This window comes from Kogia breviceps, chromosome 3 (assembly GCF_026419965.1).
Source record: "Kogia breviceps isolate mKogBre1 chromosome 3, mKogBre1 haplotype 1, whole genome shotgun sequence".
NCBI classification, from domain to species: domain Eukaryota; kingdom Metazoa; phylum Chordata; class Mammalia; order Artiodactyla; family Physeteridae; genus Kogia; species Kogia breviceps.
Window position 1 is genome coordinate 177,278,530 of NC_081312.1, and position 16,063 is coordinate 177,294,592.

The 16,063-nt window shown below is 46.0% G+C and overlaps 1 protein-coding gene across 39 annotated transcripts in view; it reads left to right on the forward strand.

Annotated features, from left to right (window-relative positions):
• Window positions 1-16,063, forward strand: part of KIAA1217 (KIAA1217 ortholog) — a 769,974-nt gene that overhangs the window by 581,391 nt on the left and 172,520 nt on the right. For 25 of the 39 annotated variants that reach the window (XM_067030417.1, XM_067030437.1, XM_067030407.1 and 22 more), the window contains 2 exons: window positions 1,102-1,182; window positions 14,019-14,217. The exons of 1 other annotated variant lie outside the window; for it this stretch is intronic. In XM_067030417.1, coding sequence (XP_066886518.1) covers window positions 1,102-1,182; window positions 14,019-14,217 — 280 coding nt within the window. The remainder of the gene's footprint in view (window positions 1-1,101; window positions 1,183-14,018; window positions 14,218-16,063) is intronic. 13 more of the 39 variants (XM_067030413.1, XM_067030414.1, XM_067030399.1 and 10 more) reach the window with 1 other exon arrangement.

Sequence of the window (16,063 nt, forward strand, 5' to 3'; positions counted from 1 at the left end):
CCACCGTCCTACTTTCTATTTCTATGAATTGACTACTGTACATACCTCGTAAGTGAACTCGTACAGTATTTGTCTTTTTGTGACTGGCTTATTTCACTTTGTATTATGTTCTAAAGGTTAATCAATGTTGTAGCATGTGACAGAATTCCTTTTTAAGGCTGAATGTCTTTCAATATGTATAGACCACATTCATCTGTTGATGGACATTTGGGTTGCTTCCACCTTTTGGCTTTTGTAAATAATGCCACCATGAACGTGGTCGTAGAGCTATCTCTTTGAGACCCTGTCTTTCATTCTCATGGCTGATTTTGGATGCAAGAGTAAGTCATTCTTCTTGCATGAGGATTATGAAGTTTTCATTTTTTTAAAACACAAAACCATCTTTCCATCGTGGTTTTTTTTAAAAAATGAAGTTGTCCGAAAGTTCGTCCGTGGATCAATAGGAATTGAAATGTTTAAATACTGGTACAGTGAGCATAGTAAATGGAGGACAGCCTCCAGGGATGGCCAGGTTCAGATGTCAGAATTTGTTCCCTGAACTATAATTCTGATCTGCTGTTCCTGTAAGTGTTCACCTTGGATCTCCTCGTGGAGAAGTCTTGTCAGCTGGTGGGGCACAGCCCAGGCACCACAAAAAGTCCTGCGTTCTTGTCTTCATAGAGCAGCCCAGTGGCCAGTGGCCCAGTGGCCAGTGTCAATCAAGATGGCAGGCTGGGGCTCACCACCAGACTACATTCTGACTGAGGAAGGTATTCCATTCTGGCTCTGGACACCCGCCTGCAACCTTGAGACACCCTCAAGGACAGCCAGCCAGTGTGACATATTCTCAAATGACCAGGTGAATCTAGAAGGGCCCCGCTGTATAAGATGTGTCGGGGAAAACTCACTGCCAGTCAGGGCTGGCTTTCACCGTATCGCTCTAAATCCTGAGGATGGAACTGCCACCTCTCCGTCTTTCTTTGTCTGGGGAGAGGACTTCACGGTGCTGCATTGCCATCATGAACAAATAGAGGATTCCTTTGGGTCAACTATTCTTTTTCTGTTCCTGTTTTCACCCTTTTTCTTTTCTATTTTTTTCTCTCTTTTTCTCCTGATGCACAGGCTTTGCAGCACATGCTGATCTCTCTTCAGGCAGAACTTGACATTCAGAGGTACTTGATGAAAATTGAATCATCTCAGCGAGTTAGTACTTTACGTTTTCTTCTCTGCATTGAGTCTTACCTCGCCGCATGCCTTTTCACTCAGCTGCGCGTGGCATTCTAATCAGTGTCAGCCTGTTCCTGTCCCCGTCTACCCTGAGCCTGGGTTTAAACCTCTCAGAGCCAAATGCTTGCAGCATTCCCAAACGTGTGCTTTTTTTTTTTTTTTTAATCATGAGAGTTAATATTAAAAATGAACACTAATTGCATGCTTGCTTCGAAATCTGTCATTAACTTTTCCACGGTTTGAGTTGTGGGGTTAGCAGTAACGCAACGGCAATTTGGAGATCTCTGCCCAGTCCTCTGAAGAGTGGGGCTCCGGCCCCAGCAGCTTTCTCAAGGCAGAAAGGTTCTGGAAGTGAAACAGAAACCTATCCTTCTAACAGCCTCAGAGCTCTGGGACTCTTCTTTCGCTTGCCTCCAAAACATCCAGTATGGGGTCCAGACCATTTCACTGGCATACAGCTTAATAATAAAAATGATAGGAACAGGCATATTTATATAAGATTTACTAGGCACCAAGCACTGTTCTAAGTGCTTTACAAGCATTAACCTCTCACACCAGCCCCATGGGGTCAGCATCCTATGGTCCCCATTTTATAAATGAAGAGACTGAGGCACAGGGAAGTTCAATACCTTGCCCAGGGCCAGGTAACAGGTAAGTTAGAGTTGGGAGTCCAGGCAGTCAGGCCCCAGAATCAGTTTCAATATATTATTTATTTCCCCATAATCCTCAATGTCCCCTATTTCATAATAGGTCAGTTTAGAATGTTACACCTGGAAGGGAGTGGAGAGTTTCCAGTACTTGGACACGTGGCTTGGCATTGGATACCTGTACCAACTGACCCATTGGCACATGGCCACCCGTATCCTTTTTGTCCCCCAGACGTGGCCTGTTTCTTTATTGTCTCCGGAGCTTGCCCAGATGAGAACCATTTGGTCTTTACTGTGAGGCCCCAAACATGCTGTACTTAGGAAGCATCCAGCGGTCTGGCTTTAGTGCATCTGTGACTTCCTGGCCATTCGGTCAGTCTTCAGTGACCTCTTCACCTTCCTTTTCTTAATAATCAGTCTCTTTGATCTTTTCGAAAGTCACAAGCTCAAATTAGAAAGTTCCTGCCCAAACGAATAGACATAGAAGGAAAAGTTGGGGGACACATACTACAGAGACCCATGGTCCCACTCTACACCAGCTCCGTTCCGATGAGGTGTTTACCGTTAATTTTTTCCACGAGTTCTTAATTGTTTTCACAGCTCTGTAATTCATGCAAAATAGAGCTGTCTTTATGATTTCCTGGCACACATATTGTGCACCAAATAGAAATGCAGAGAAGGAAGCATGGAGAGCTCTTCCCCACAATTTTACACGCTGCTGTTAACTGCTCCTTTCTACTTTCCGAACAGAGACTTGACATCGTGATGCAGGGTTTTGTACAGAGTTTGGGGTCCCTCTCACTGTTCTTTTTTTCTTAAAGCCTGAAATAAATTCTCAGTGCTAACTTTTATTTTTTGACATATCAGCAAATAATGGGATATGTGAGAATTTTTCAAGAGCTTCTTTTTTTTAAGGCTTTAAACACAAGTTACAGTGACAATGGTGTTTTTTGGAGAAGAAGTGGGATGAAAGTCAAGGTGGGAAGTTGAAGGTGTTCTTTCTTCTCTTTGATAAACAGTGACTCCCAGAGCCTCTGAGGATGTCACAGTCTCTATTTTGAAGTTGGAAGGAATCATTTACCGACTTCAGGCAAGGTGGTAGCAGTAAGAGGTTGGGTGCGTATCCTCTCCTCTCATGTAGGACCCCACAGACCACGGGACCTCCCGAGCACAGCAGGGAGACAAGCCATGTAGAACCATCCCTACGAGAATGTGCTGCATAAGAGCAGCTGAACGTGTCCCATCATTTATTGTTGACAAATTCCTGTGCATTTTATCCTCAGTGGCTCCTCGCCCCAATCATATCAAGCAGATACTCAGATTTTTTTTTTTTTTTAATAAAAGTGAGAACTAAGGTTCAAAGAGCTTCGCTATGGGGTCGCACTGCCAGTGCCTGGCGGGATTGGAGTCTGTGTTCTGCAAGGACAGCGTGATAAAAAGACTAAAGTCCTCTCATTCCAAATCTTGTTCACCTTCCATCTCTCCAAACTCTGCTATTCTTTCTTATAGCAGAACTAGAGGGAAAAAGAACATTTGGCCTGAAAATCTCGTCGGAATTTTCACAAGGTGTTTTTTCATTTGAAAATCAATGCAGGGAAATTGGGAGGGCAGTTGGTGGTGGCAATGGGCTGTGTGTGTTTAGAAACGAGAGTTTGAAAACCAACAGCAGCTTCTACTCCCAAGATGTCCGGAAAGGGTCTGGCCTCAAGCACTGAAGCTTGGTGACCTCGGGCACCACAGTGTCCCCGCTGATACTGAAGGCCAGCTTCTTCTTCACTGGGAGGATGGAGATCTTCGAATCTCCCAGGACAGGCTGAGGAAGGGGGGCCTCTGCTATCGGGGAGACCTCTTTGGTTTCTAAGGTGCATATTTAGCACTAAGTGTGATGCTGGTTGTATTTGACTTGACATTTCAAAGCCTGCAAGCAGGTCCCTTTGCTTTCATCTCTGTAATAACACATCCTCACGTGGACATCCATTATCCTGAAGCCTTTTAAGTGCATTCCAGGCACTCTTGAGTTGCAAAGGCACCTGCTGCCTTGCTCAAGCCCCTCCCAGTGCGGAGGGGTAGTTGCCAAAGCCTCGGAAACTGTTTGTTTGTTAATCACACCGTCTTGGTTCATGAGTAAAAGGAAAGAGAAAGAAACGGACTGATTGACTTAAGGCAGCTCACAATAAAGAGACATCTACCTTCAGGTGGCTATACTAAAAATCGAAAGGGAAAACCTCATAAGAGGAGGAGACGAAGTTATGAATATGGCTAACGCTGATTAGCTTGAACATTAAATTTAGCTTCGACTTGTCTGATATATGAGGTATTTTATATATATTTGATATACTTCTCATTATAGGACAAAGTAATACTTATGACTCCTTCACAAGGCAGAATTATTTTCCTTGTTTTAAATTCTAAAAGAAACATTGTTTGCTCATGCCTTCAGAAAAGGAACATCCATCGGCATAACAGACAGGATCAACAGGAAAAGAGCAGTATTCTTCATCTGGCCTTTTATTTTACATCAGCTCCTTCAACATGAAGCCCAACACTAAATAATAATTGTAGGAACGTGCGTCTGAAAGGGGTGGGGGGGGCTGAGTTAATGAGATCCAGTTTTGGAACTTGCTGATGGTGTAGGTTTCTAACTCGATGGAAGGATGCTGAAGAGAGATGATGGCGAGCCAGGCCTCGTCGTCTTTCAATAGGATTTATCTCTTTCTGTCTTTGAAGGGAAGTCAGAGGGCGGCCGATTCAAGGTGTTATATCAGAAGCGAGTCTATGTCACATCCCAGGTAGGCCACCAGGCAGGCAGGTGACAGGTTGACATCCAAACATCCTGGAAGTGGGAGAGGCTACACCTTATCTGTGGGTCAGCCCACTTTGGCCTCTTCTCCAGACACAGCTAAACCTCTAAAGGGAAAGAAGAAGAATTGCATCATCTACACATTATGAAGGGGTTGAAAAGTAGAAAATACCCAAGAGATGGTAGAAAATTGCTAAAGTTCCAAATTTACCTGGAGTCAAATTGTAAAAGCCTTAAAATGCAGTTACTGTAAGGGTGTCAGAGCTCTGGATAGGAGAGTCTGTCTCCTTAAAAGGTGAAGTGCATGATCTGCATGTCCAAAAAATTGAATTGATGGCTTTGGGCTCTTCTTTGTTAATCATTTCTTTTTTGAAAGTGGAAGTCTATGCAATTTTGGATTCCTGCAAAATTTTGCATGGCATGAAAATGGAAATGGGTCTTTGTTGCCGTGTTTTCCCCATGAATTCGTGTCCGCATTTCAGGGGCCATCTATGAGGACAAACCTTTTACCTGGAATCTAATTGTAGGAAATAACATATGAGAGGCTCAGATGGGCATGGTTATCTTCAGGTCACCATAGACAAGAATCCTTCTGGATTCTAAATGTTTTGTGAGAAAGTCTTCCCTTCCCCTGATCCACTCTTTAAAAATATCATGCTCGCCCAGTAAATCTCTGATTTGCGAGAGCAATATTATCTTCATTTTGGAGAAATAAAGAAGAAAGTATATTACTCATAATACTACTGTGTAAAAGAAACCAAGGCTAATATTTGGGTGTATTCCTTCCATTTCTTAGATTATGAAAAAAAAGTTCTTAAAAACACCTTGATTATGACTGCATAGTATTCCGTAGTGTGGCTCCATTGCAATTTGTTAACCAGCCTTCTAAGTTGTTTCTAGATTTATTTATCCTATTAAAGATGTAATATGTACAGATTTGTTCCCTGACCCTCAACTATAGTATCACTTTTCTTCATTTTTTGTATATCAGATTAATCTGGCTTGGTTTCAGCTGTCATTGAGAAATGTATTCCCGTCACTTGGGGCCGTAAAGAAATCCTAGGGATCGCATCTAGTCTGATAGAACTGGGTAAGGTTTCTGGGTCTCCTGGGACTCAGCAGGTGGCCTCCTAGTGGTCTGTTTGCAGGTGTGCTCGCGGGGCTGTCTGCCAGGCTAAGGCAAGGCACAAGGCACACCCTTCAGCCACTCGGAGCATACCACACGCCCCTCTCCCACCCGGGGCCACTCCTTGTAAATGGAATCCAGGCCTCCATAGTTCGACGAATATCATCACTGTCACCACCACCACCACCACCACCAAAGCTAGCGTCCTCTTCCTGGCCCTGCAAAGTCACTCACCCCCCTCTTCCTGCCCAATTAGCAACCTTTCTCCTCTCACACTGGGGGGGGGGGTCGGGGGTGGGCAACCCCAGACTCATCTTCCAAACCCCTTTACCCTCTGAGCCCAATCTAGGGAGGGAGTCTTTGGGGAGACCTCTGTAGCACTTAGACACTGATCACAGCCCTTCCACCTGGGAAGACCTTGGAACACAAAGGCTTGGGGCAGTTTCCCCAGGAAGTTGGGGGTGGGCGTAGATGCTCAACCATGTTTGTTGCTGGCAGCCACGAGGACAAGATAAGTTGACGATAGTCATCTGACGCGCAGATACCTCGAAAGAGAGTGTCTGTGTCATGTGATGCTTCTTGAAATAATGAGGAAGCATCCTTGTCGGCACAGAGGTGTCCCTGTCACGCGTTTCTTGGCATCTGCAGGGGGGGGCTTTGCGTGGTGAGAGCGCGTCGGCGCAGGAATCCTGCTTGTCTTCCTGGGCTCTGTGCAGTGCCTGCCTCGCCGCAGGGGTGCCTGTGGCCGGCTCTTGGCCGGGGAGGCGAGGGGAGCCGACTCCCCGGCCTCACAGCCATTGCATCTTTCTGATCTGTTAATGAACTAATAGCCACAGTGAAGGAAAAATGGGGAAGCAAAAGACACAGCTGTACTTTTGCTCAGCTGCTGAATCGTCTGATTTCAGTCCAGACCAAACATCTTTTCTGTTTTCACAGGTGAAAATCATGAAAAATGTCTGGGTACCCTTTCGGTGGAAAGAGAGGGAGGAAGGGGTTGAAATATTACCCTTGAAGAAACAGGGTATAAACTGAGTTTATCAAGGATAATTCATCGAAATAAATCCTTGAGGAAAACGTATCCCCTTTGTCCAAGCTGGGGAAGGGAAATAGTGATTTGCAGAGCTAAACCTAAGTCCGTCTTTATGAGAATCTCAGATATGCACAGTTGGAAGTTGGTATTAGAGTGGGTGGTGTGTGTGCATATACGTCCTTCTTGTTGTAAGACCCAGAAATACCTGGTTACCGGTGAACCCGGCATGTGTCCACAAACTACTCCCACGAAGCACCCAGATACACATCCAACACTGCATCGTGTGTGTGTGTTACCAGCAGAACCCTTTTGTGCTTGCAGCCAAGCTTTCTATTAAGAACAAAAGCTGATTTCTTCTCGTCTGAGTCATCAGCACCAGGCCCACCCCCAAATTACACATTTGTTGCAAAACTAAGTACAGTTCTCTCTTACACTCGTGTTCCAGTTCTCACATCAATCTGTCATGTTCTAGAACCGGGATGCCCTCGGTCTGTCCCCCACGTTGGCCATCAGGATCAGACTGGCCCTGCGATGTTGGTTCAGGTTCCATCACCCTGGCCGTCAGCCATGGAAGTTGTGAGAAGTCGCCAAAGAGCTGTGCGGAGACCCGGTCCCGCTGCTTTAGAAGCACCCCAGGGTGTGGGGCCCCGGATACACCTGAGAATGGCAGGTCCTCGGCTGCTGCGGCCACCTGGATGGGTTTATGTAAGGATGGAAGCCCCTGTAGGAGCTCTTGGTCTTCACATCCCCAGACCCAAACCCAGCAGAGGCCTTAGACTTTGGAATCAAGGAGGGCCGGAGAAGGGAGAGAAAGCACTGCATTGTGATTCTCAAAAGGACTCAGAAAATTTCAAAGCTTAGACCTTCCATAGCGGCAATTTGTCCATTCTCCTGAGGTTAGAGGAGTGCAAAGCGGGCGTGGTAAAGAAAACTACAGTCTGGGGATCTTCCAGTGTTTGTGAACTGCAGATATTTTGCTCCTCTTATCTTTCATAAGAGTACATAACACCTAGAAAAATCTCTTCAGTTGACGTCACAATTTTGACTGGATTTTGAGTTGAAAGCTTCCCAAGTGCAAGAAATGGGGTGAAAGTGTCTGAATGTCATGATTAAATTAACCATGTCAATTAGTGAGTATTAGGATAATGAGTCATCCTGAATACATTTGCATTTGCATGCGGGAAGCTTTATTCTATTTCCGAACTCTCTGTGGAAATTGGGTATTCATTAAAATGAAGTAAAATTTCAGTAAGGCAACTGTGGGTTTTCTTTTTGAAATAGAACATAATCTGATGCGAAGTGTACGCCCTGGCTAATCAGACACCCGACTGTTGCCAAGTTAGCATCTTTCATAGAGGTACATTTGCAGGCTTTATTTTCTGGACCTTGGCGTTTCAAATAAGAGTTTACAGGGTCCGAAATATGAGAATGACGAGACATCATCAATGCCTCCAGCTCTAATTTTCTTTTCTCTTTGCTTTTAGTCCCCAGTACAACACTGCATATAATAAGAACAAATCTGATCTCCTAACAGGGTATACTGGCCATGGTGAACACTTGAGCAAATATTTGTTCATGCCCTGAAAATGCATGTATGGCAGCCTTTTAAACATTAATGCTCTGCAACTGTGTTGCATGCACTTGAGGACGTAAATGCAGGAACCTGGATCTTGGTGCTAGCTAGCTACATATTTCTGTAGAGCAAATGCAATAGGGGAAATCATTTGGGGGAAACCATTCGAAGGAATCTCCGTAAGCTGAAGTTTTCTGGGTGACATGATTTTTCTTCTTCTTTGTGGTGTGTATCTTAGAGTGATGGAATTTTAGTCCTCGAAGGACCAACTACCAACCAGTCAACCTCTGTTCTTACAGAAGAGGAAACTATGACTTAGTGAGGTTGTTCGTTGCCCAGTTTGGGTACAAGCTGGACGACAGACTCCTGGTTAAATGACTTTCCCCCTGTCAGCTCTGGAATCCTGCAGACTTGGTCCCGGTTCCTTCACTAGCTAGAATTTTCGGGCAGGTTGCTTCCACGATTTGTCTCCTCGGTGTAGCCAGTGTTATGAAGTGGCAGTGAGGGTCACATGAGACGAGCACACGATCAGTCACAGTGCAGCAGGCACTGAATCTGTGAGCTCCTTTCTCTCTCCCCACACCCCTTCCCTAGGAAGACAGTCTCCCTAGAGAACCGGTCGGTCTGCGCGTGTTACGGATGAAGCAGAGGAGGGAACTGCCTGAAGCCTCTTACCCCAGCATCCCTTGGGGATTGCAAGCCCGTTTTGAAGAAGTAAAGGCGAGAAAGGATCAGTGGGGTTCAGGTGGCCTGGTTACACAGACTGCCCCTTGCTGCGTGACCCGAAAGGACTTCCTGTTTGGGTGGTAGGTTTGGGATCACCTGGTGATTTAGGGAAACATCTAGAAGGTTGTGATGGAAACAGAGGGAGGTGGTCATGGGTGTCCATGAAGCAATGAAATCCAGCTTTCCAAGCCCTTGAGTCCTGCCCAGGTGGCTCAGAGAGCGTTTCCACCATTCCCTGCTCCCTGAATCTTCCCAGTTAGGGGCAGCTCTCCACCCAGGAGCTTAGGGCAGGGGCTCCAAACACCATGCTGTAGATGATGCGTGACCAAGAAAAGGCTTCTCCTGAGCCAAAATGAGAATGGCAACTCCCAACAGAAAGACTTTTTTCTTAAGCCAAACCTGAATTGTGTGAGTATCCTGCCCCCCATCTTTTTGGTATTAAAATATCTTTCCTTTCTCGTGGCAACGTGGTACCATACAGAGGGAAAATTTCAAGAGAGAGGGCATTTTTGGACGCCCCTTCCTTTGCAAAATAAAATCTTAGTAACCCTGTACTGTGGCCTCCCCCATAATGTTTAAAAGGATGTTTAATTTGTGAAATACAAAATAATGAGAACAAATGCTCCAGAGAGTTTAACTTTCTCCACAGTTATTACCAATGTTATAAACCTGTGAGCCTCCTAGCTGCCCAGGCAGGGGAGCTGTTAGAATTGGTTCTTTGTCCGTGATGGTTTGCTTGGAAGACACAGAGTCATCTCCAACTGGTTTAAGTATAAGAATGGAATTAGTTGGAAGGAATAATTCGGAAAGACCTCACAGTGTACTGGACTCAGGAGTTGGGATGCCTAGGGGCTCAGATAGCTGTTCTATCTTTTAGGGTCTCCCATTGGAGTCATGGGGGTCTCTTGTCTCCCTTTGTCTATTCAGATCGACTTCATCCTTTCTCTGGACTCTTCGCTCTCTGTTTCACATTCCCTGTGTGTGTCAGCCATGGCTCCAAATGACTTCACATTTTAAGTTCTCAGTGGATACAGACTAAAGAGCTTCTCCGTCCCAGGGCTCCATTTCCCGGAAGAGCATGTGATTGGTCCAGCCAGGAGCAGGTGGCTTACTGCTTGGTCCAGTCAGCCGCGACAGGGCTGGGAGTGGGTGACCATACACTACATCACTCAAACCAGGATACCTTTGAGAGTGGAAGGGAATTACTACCAATATTTACACTGGCACAACAGGTGCAAAGCAGAACGGTCCAGGGATGCTACAATCCGTATTTACCCCGGATGCGGGACATTGGACATCAGGAACTTATCCATATGGGCAGGGAGGAATTCCGCAGAGAGGGGGGGCGTTGTTTGAAGGCCAGAACCCTTTCAAAGATGGCTAAGTGTCAAGTCAAATAACACAAGGGGAACTTTGTCATGTATTCACTGTTACTGGAGAGGGGGTTGCCTGTACAAGAAGACGACTTGGTACTCAGCTGCTGCTGGATGGTGCATCTGTTAGCTCATTTGAGAGAGCAGAGAAGGGCCTCAGAGTGTGCACGGGGGGACAACTCCTTTAGAGGCCACCAGCTGTCCCACTCCCTCCGCCTGTGTGCCCCCGAGTGCACACAGACCTGAGAACCTCAGAGGGTGACTTCGCTCAGACCATCCCTGGCACCTCTCCCCTCTGCTCTCCGTCCTCTCCCGACCCATCCTTGAATGTCAGCACTCATCCCCCAATCCCGTTCTGCCCTCTGCTGTCACAGTGACACACCTCTTAGTGCTTTTTGTCCAACTGTTACACGTATATTATCCTTGGCCCCCAAATATACCTTAAATGCGTTACGAGCTCAAGAACTACATACAGCACGTTTAACCTCCCGAGCCTCGCACTGTGCTGGGTACCAAGTCCCTCTTTCAAATGCTTTTTGACATTTTTTTTAATACGTCAAATCATAGGGTATCTGACACCAGTGTCAGCACTTTTCATTGTCTTTTCTCTGCCCTAAATGATGTCTCAGCATCGAGCTGGCATCTGAGGGGAAAGCACGGTGTGAGAAGATTGCTAATATGCACTGATAGCTTGCAATGAGAAAGGGAATGACATGATAACAGAGCAGGAGTTTATATTTGGAACTGAATAGCTGTTTTTTTTTTAGGAAGCTTAAAAAAAAAAGGATTGAGCCCTTATATCTTTATTTTTATACATACTCCAACCACGATGACCCTGAACAAGAAATAGAAATTTGATTTTCTTCAAGGATTCTTGCCTTTTGCAATGGAAAATGACAACTCATCAAGTGCACTGTGTCTTCCGTGGGCTGCAAACATGACCAAACACCAGAGGCTGTCGTTGTAGCCATGTGGCGTCAAGTAATATTATTTCTTGGCTATTTTGCTAAACTGAATGTATTTTCTTTCTTTCTTTCTTCCTTTTTAAGTCAGGGATGAGGACATTTGAGCTTGATATTCTGCTGAGCATAGTAACCAGCTATCTACTTCACTGAAGACCATATGAATTTACATAACTCTTGGTGAGCTAGACAGTGATTGAGGGTTGGTTTTTGTTTTTTTTTAAGTCTAGTAATACTCTTAAAGAGTGCCAAAGCCACATCCCAATCTTTGTAACACAAGCAGACTTTATGAAAAATAAACCACCTCGGGGCCTTGCACGGAAACATTAACCCAAAGCAAAGAGACAAGTTGACTGTTCATGGGTGTCCTTTCTGGCCATGATATGGGCATGTCATCTGAGCTGAGTTCCCTGTGGAACACCGAGGCTGGCCACCTCCCTAAAGGGGGTGCAGGGGGCTACGTGCTGACCTTACTCCTGTTTCCTTCTGTGGAAACGTCCTAAGAGGTGTAGCAGGTGTGGGTGTCTAGATAATGCGGTAGTGCTCCTGCCAAGAGGGGTCTCCTGGTACATTTAGCCAAGGAAAGGGAAAGGAACTGATCATCGCATCCTCAAAGGGTTCCCCTAGAACATCAGGCGCACCTGGGACATCCCTGAAAGAGTTCCGTAGCTGAAGCCTTGAGGCAGGACCGGCTATGTATAATTCTTAGTGTACCTTGTTCCAAGAAATTATTAAGGGTTTCAAGACAGCCACAGAAGAGCATGAAACCAAGCCCAGAACACTTTAAAATGCTGGGTCGGTTGTACACCGACCAAAGCTGGTCCTACCTTGACAGTTAAGTGCTTTGGTGTTTTTAACTTCAAAATGCATCCTTAGGAAGACTTAGAGGACATTAAGGAATGCAAACCCCCCCCCCAAAAAAAAAAACCTGGCTCCTGGGGACTGCCTGTGTCCCACCACCAGCCCATCAGCACCTTCGGCATCTTAGTAAGAGAAGACTCACCTGCTGATTAATTCAGATCAGTTTGCCTGGAATTGTAATGAAAGCAGGGGCGGGCTTTGGGTGGGGGAAAGCTGAGATCGTGCATTCATTCAGCCTAAGCCCCCCCAGTTTCACTGAATCCCTTTCTTTGACCTTCTACACGTATAATCTGCAGCCTCCACACAATAGCCCAAATGATCTTATGAAAAATATATCTGATCCTGGCCGCCTCTCCCTTCTCCCTGCCTCAGATACCTCAGTGGCACATTCTGGTATCTTAGAGTCACATTGAAAATTCTCTCCTTGACGCCAAGGCTCCATGAGATCTGGGCTCTTCTGGCCTCCAGTCCCACCACGTCTCCAGTGCTTGCCACTTCTTTCTGCCTCGGGGACTTTGCACATGCTGTCCCTTCCACCTGGGATGCCTTTTTCTTTTCACCCCACCCGCTGGCTTGCCCCCTTCTCCGAACTTCCCTCATCCTTGAGGTCACAGTTTACTTGCTTTTCCAACTTTCCACCCACATACACCCCCTCCCCAGCCTGGGTTACACACTGTCAACGTCTTCAGTGTCTGTCCCCTGACTCGACTGTAAGCACCAGGAGGGCAGGATCATGTCTCTTTTGTCCATCGTTCTGTTCCCAGTACCTAGCATGTGCTAGCATCTACCTAGTAGGCAGGTGCCTGGAACATAGTAGGCACTCAGTTACGTGTCTGTTGAAAGGATGAATGGACGTACCACACAGTTCGTGGTTTAAACTTCATTATACATTATCTTGCGTCATTTGTTGTCCTTCATTCATTTCACCAATTAGTTTTGAAACTCATTCACATCAGGCAACGTGACGTCTGTCTGTCTCTGAATCGCCCACAGTGCGCAGTACATGTTCAAGGAATGTTGACCGACATAGATTATGAGTGTTTTACACATTCAGTCCCTTGCCATTGCAGTATAGATAACCAAGAGAGAAATTAAATTTTGTATTGTGTGTGTGTAAGTTATTCTAGATACTGTCTGTTGATTGGCAAGGTAAGTAATAACCAAAACTAGACATAATCCAAATTATGGGATTTCTGCCTCAAAAGAAAAAAATCAACTGTGATAGAAATACCTCCCTCACAACCATATTTACTGATTTTGGAAACAGTCTTCACAGAAGAGTTTAAAGAACTGGGTGTGTTCAGTTTACTCTGGTGTGAGTGTATCATCTGTGTTAGGTGATACAAACGTGCACAGTACCACCTGCTGTGGTCATAACAACCACTAGAATTTGTCCGGCCAGAGGAATTGATTTGCCTTCGTTCTTTCCTGTAATGTGGCTTGTCCTCGATGCCTTGCTTGAAATGGCATTTGCACACTAGATGTCCAGTGATAAAAATCTTAATGGAATACTCAGGGACTTTTTTCTCTCACTGACTTTCACAACTGATACTTTGACCCACTCTGTCTTTATTTTTGTATCTAGTCCTTCCGATGGACTTTTGCTCGTTGCCATGTTGTTTTTCCAGATTAGCAGAGCTTGATGGCATTAAAAATATTTTCAGCATAATTAATAATAGGCTATTTTCCACTTTCTTTCAAATGCCTTTTGCAGACAAGAAGCCCCAAACTGTCTGACAGTCCTCAACCTCCCAACTTGGGTGACCCAGTGGAGCATTTATCAGAGGCATCTGGAGATTCTTTGGAAGCCATGTCTGAGGGAGAACCTCCAAGTCCTTTTTCCAGAGGCAGCCGGACTCGAGCGAGCCTTCCAGTGGTGAGGTCGACCAACCAGACAAAAGAAAGATCTCTGGGTAAGCTTCAAAAGGCAGCTTCTAGTTTTTATTACTGCATGTGTGTATGTTTATGCTTCTGAACGCAGACCCCTGCATCTGGATGTTCGTTTCATCTTGATTGGTAAACACACAGACTACTCAGAAACTCTGTTGATTTCACATCAAGCCTTGAGGAGTTTCGTGCTGAAGAAGCAGCAAGTCCAACTGGTCTTTGGGGCTGGACGCATTCAGAACTGGCTGGGGTTAGTCACTCAGACAAGAGACTAGCAGTGCCTGTCGATACTCCTGGTGTAAGGAATAGCAAGGGCCGGATTACAGAACGAGCCTCATTCCTTAGGGAACCTCCTCCGCAGTTTCAGCATTGTGGACGGATGGGGTGTGAGCCCCACTCCACTGTCTGGCGGTCCAGGGGAGGCCATGAATGGCTCCAGGAAGAAGAGGTACAAGGTGACCAGCACCCCCGTGTTTGGCAAGGAAAGCCAGAAACACAGGGCTGTTTTCTCTACCGCCACATGAAAGGGTGGAGCGGTTTGGCAAGAGTTTGGCATAGGCTTGTCTTTCAGTAAAGCTTTTAGGAAAAAGAGGATTCCGTCCTTCTGCCTTCACTTATCATTTGCTTTTTCATATTGAATATTCACTTTCTATCTTGCTGTGCTTTTTTTCTTCCTCCTAGCCCCTTAACAAGAGGTACAGGCCATAAAGATTTAGACCTTTTTGCAGATTGTGCTGGTGTTTCCTATGCTGAACCTGCCCCCTCGAGGTTCTGAGTCGGTACCTGTGTTTTTCAGACGTTTGTGGTCAGGAAAAAGAGGGGACAGAAACAGGGTCAACCACAGAAGGCTTCAGGGTCTGGCCTCTGCAGAAGACGCTGAACTCTGCCTCTTAAAACTGAGCAGACGCCTTGCTTGAAGAAGAAATGAGAGGGACGCGGGGAGGTATCCGGATTTTCTTCCCTCGGTTGCAGGTGATAAGCAGACCAGATTGCGTTCAGACATTGTCCTAGCTCTTCTGAACAAAACCAAACACAAACAAACCAACAAACAAACCCCTGTTATTTACTTGTTTTACTCGTATTCATTGTTAACGTTCGACTTTGTAGACTTCATCTTAGTTTAATAATCCAGGGTCGTCATTTTACAAATGAAAGATGAAAGCCCCAGAAAATCTGGGTTTTGTTTTGTAAGGTTGCATAGCTAATTAAATGGAAGAAGTGGGAAGTCCCTCCAGTTCCTATTAACTCCATTTACCAAGGAAGGCATGGGGCTGGCAGGGGTGCGGTGCACTTAGGGTGCACACAGGGCTGGGGCAGTGTCAAGACGACACAGGCTGGGGCTTTCCATCGGGACTACAGAGCTTAGTGTTCTCTTAACCCCACTCATGCTTGAGGGCAGGCGCAGAGGAGGCTGCCAAGGAGTGGAATTTCTCCTCCGTGCCTTGCGGGAAATGAATGAGGTTCAGGTCTCTGTAAAGATAGCCTGTGCTTTGCAAAGTAGAATGAAAGATAAAAACAAATGCCTGTGCACTTCCCCATACCTGGAGAGCGGGCGAGCCTGTGGGATAATGGACCCTCTGTCTTGCAGGCAGGAATTTGCCCCACAGCCAAGTGCAGTTGGCAATGCAGGTAGTTACTGGCTGCCTTTAGGAAGCACGTCTCCGGGTGCAGGGGCTGCAGGAGCTGATGGCAGCCTTGCCCTAGGAATTGCTGAGGGTGGCTGGTGTTTTCTCATGGGGTGGCTGCACTTCGGCGAAACGCTGCTTTACGCTGAGCCCACCTTGCCGTGAAGTTCTGGCGAGTGACAGCAGGTCCAAAATGCGTAGGAGGTACTTATTCTTCCAGCTCCAGGAGAATGTTTGTGGCTAGTGA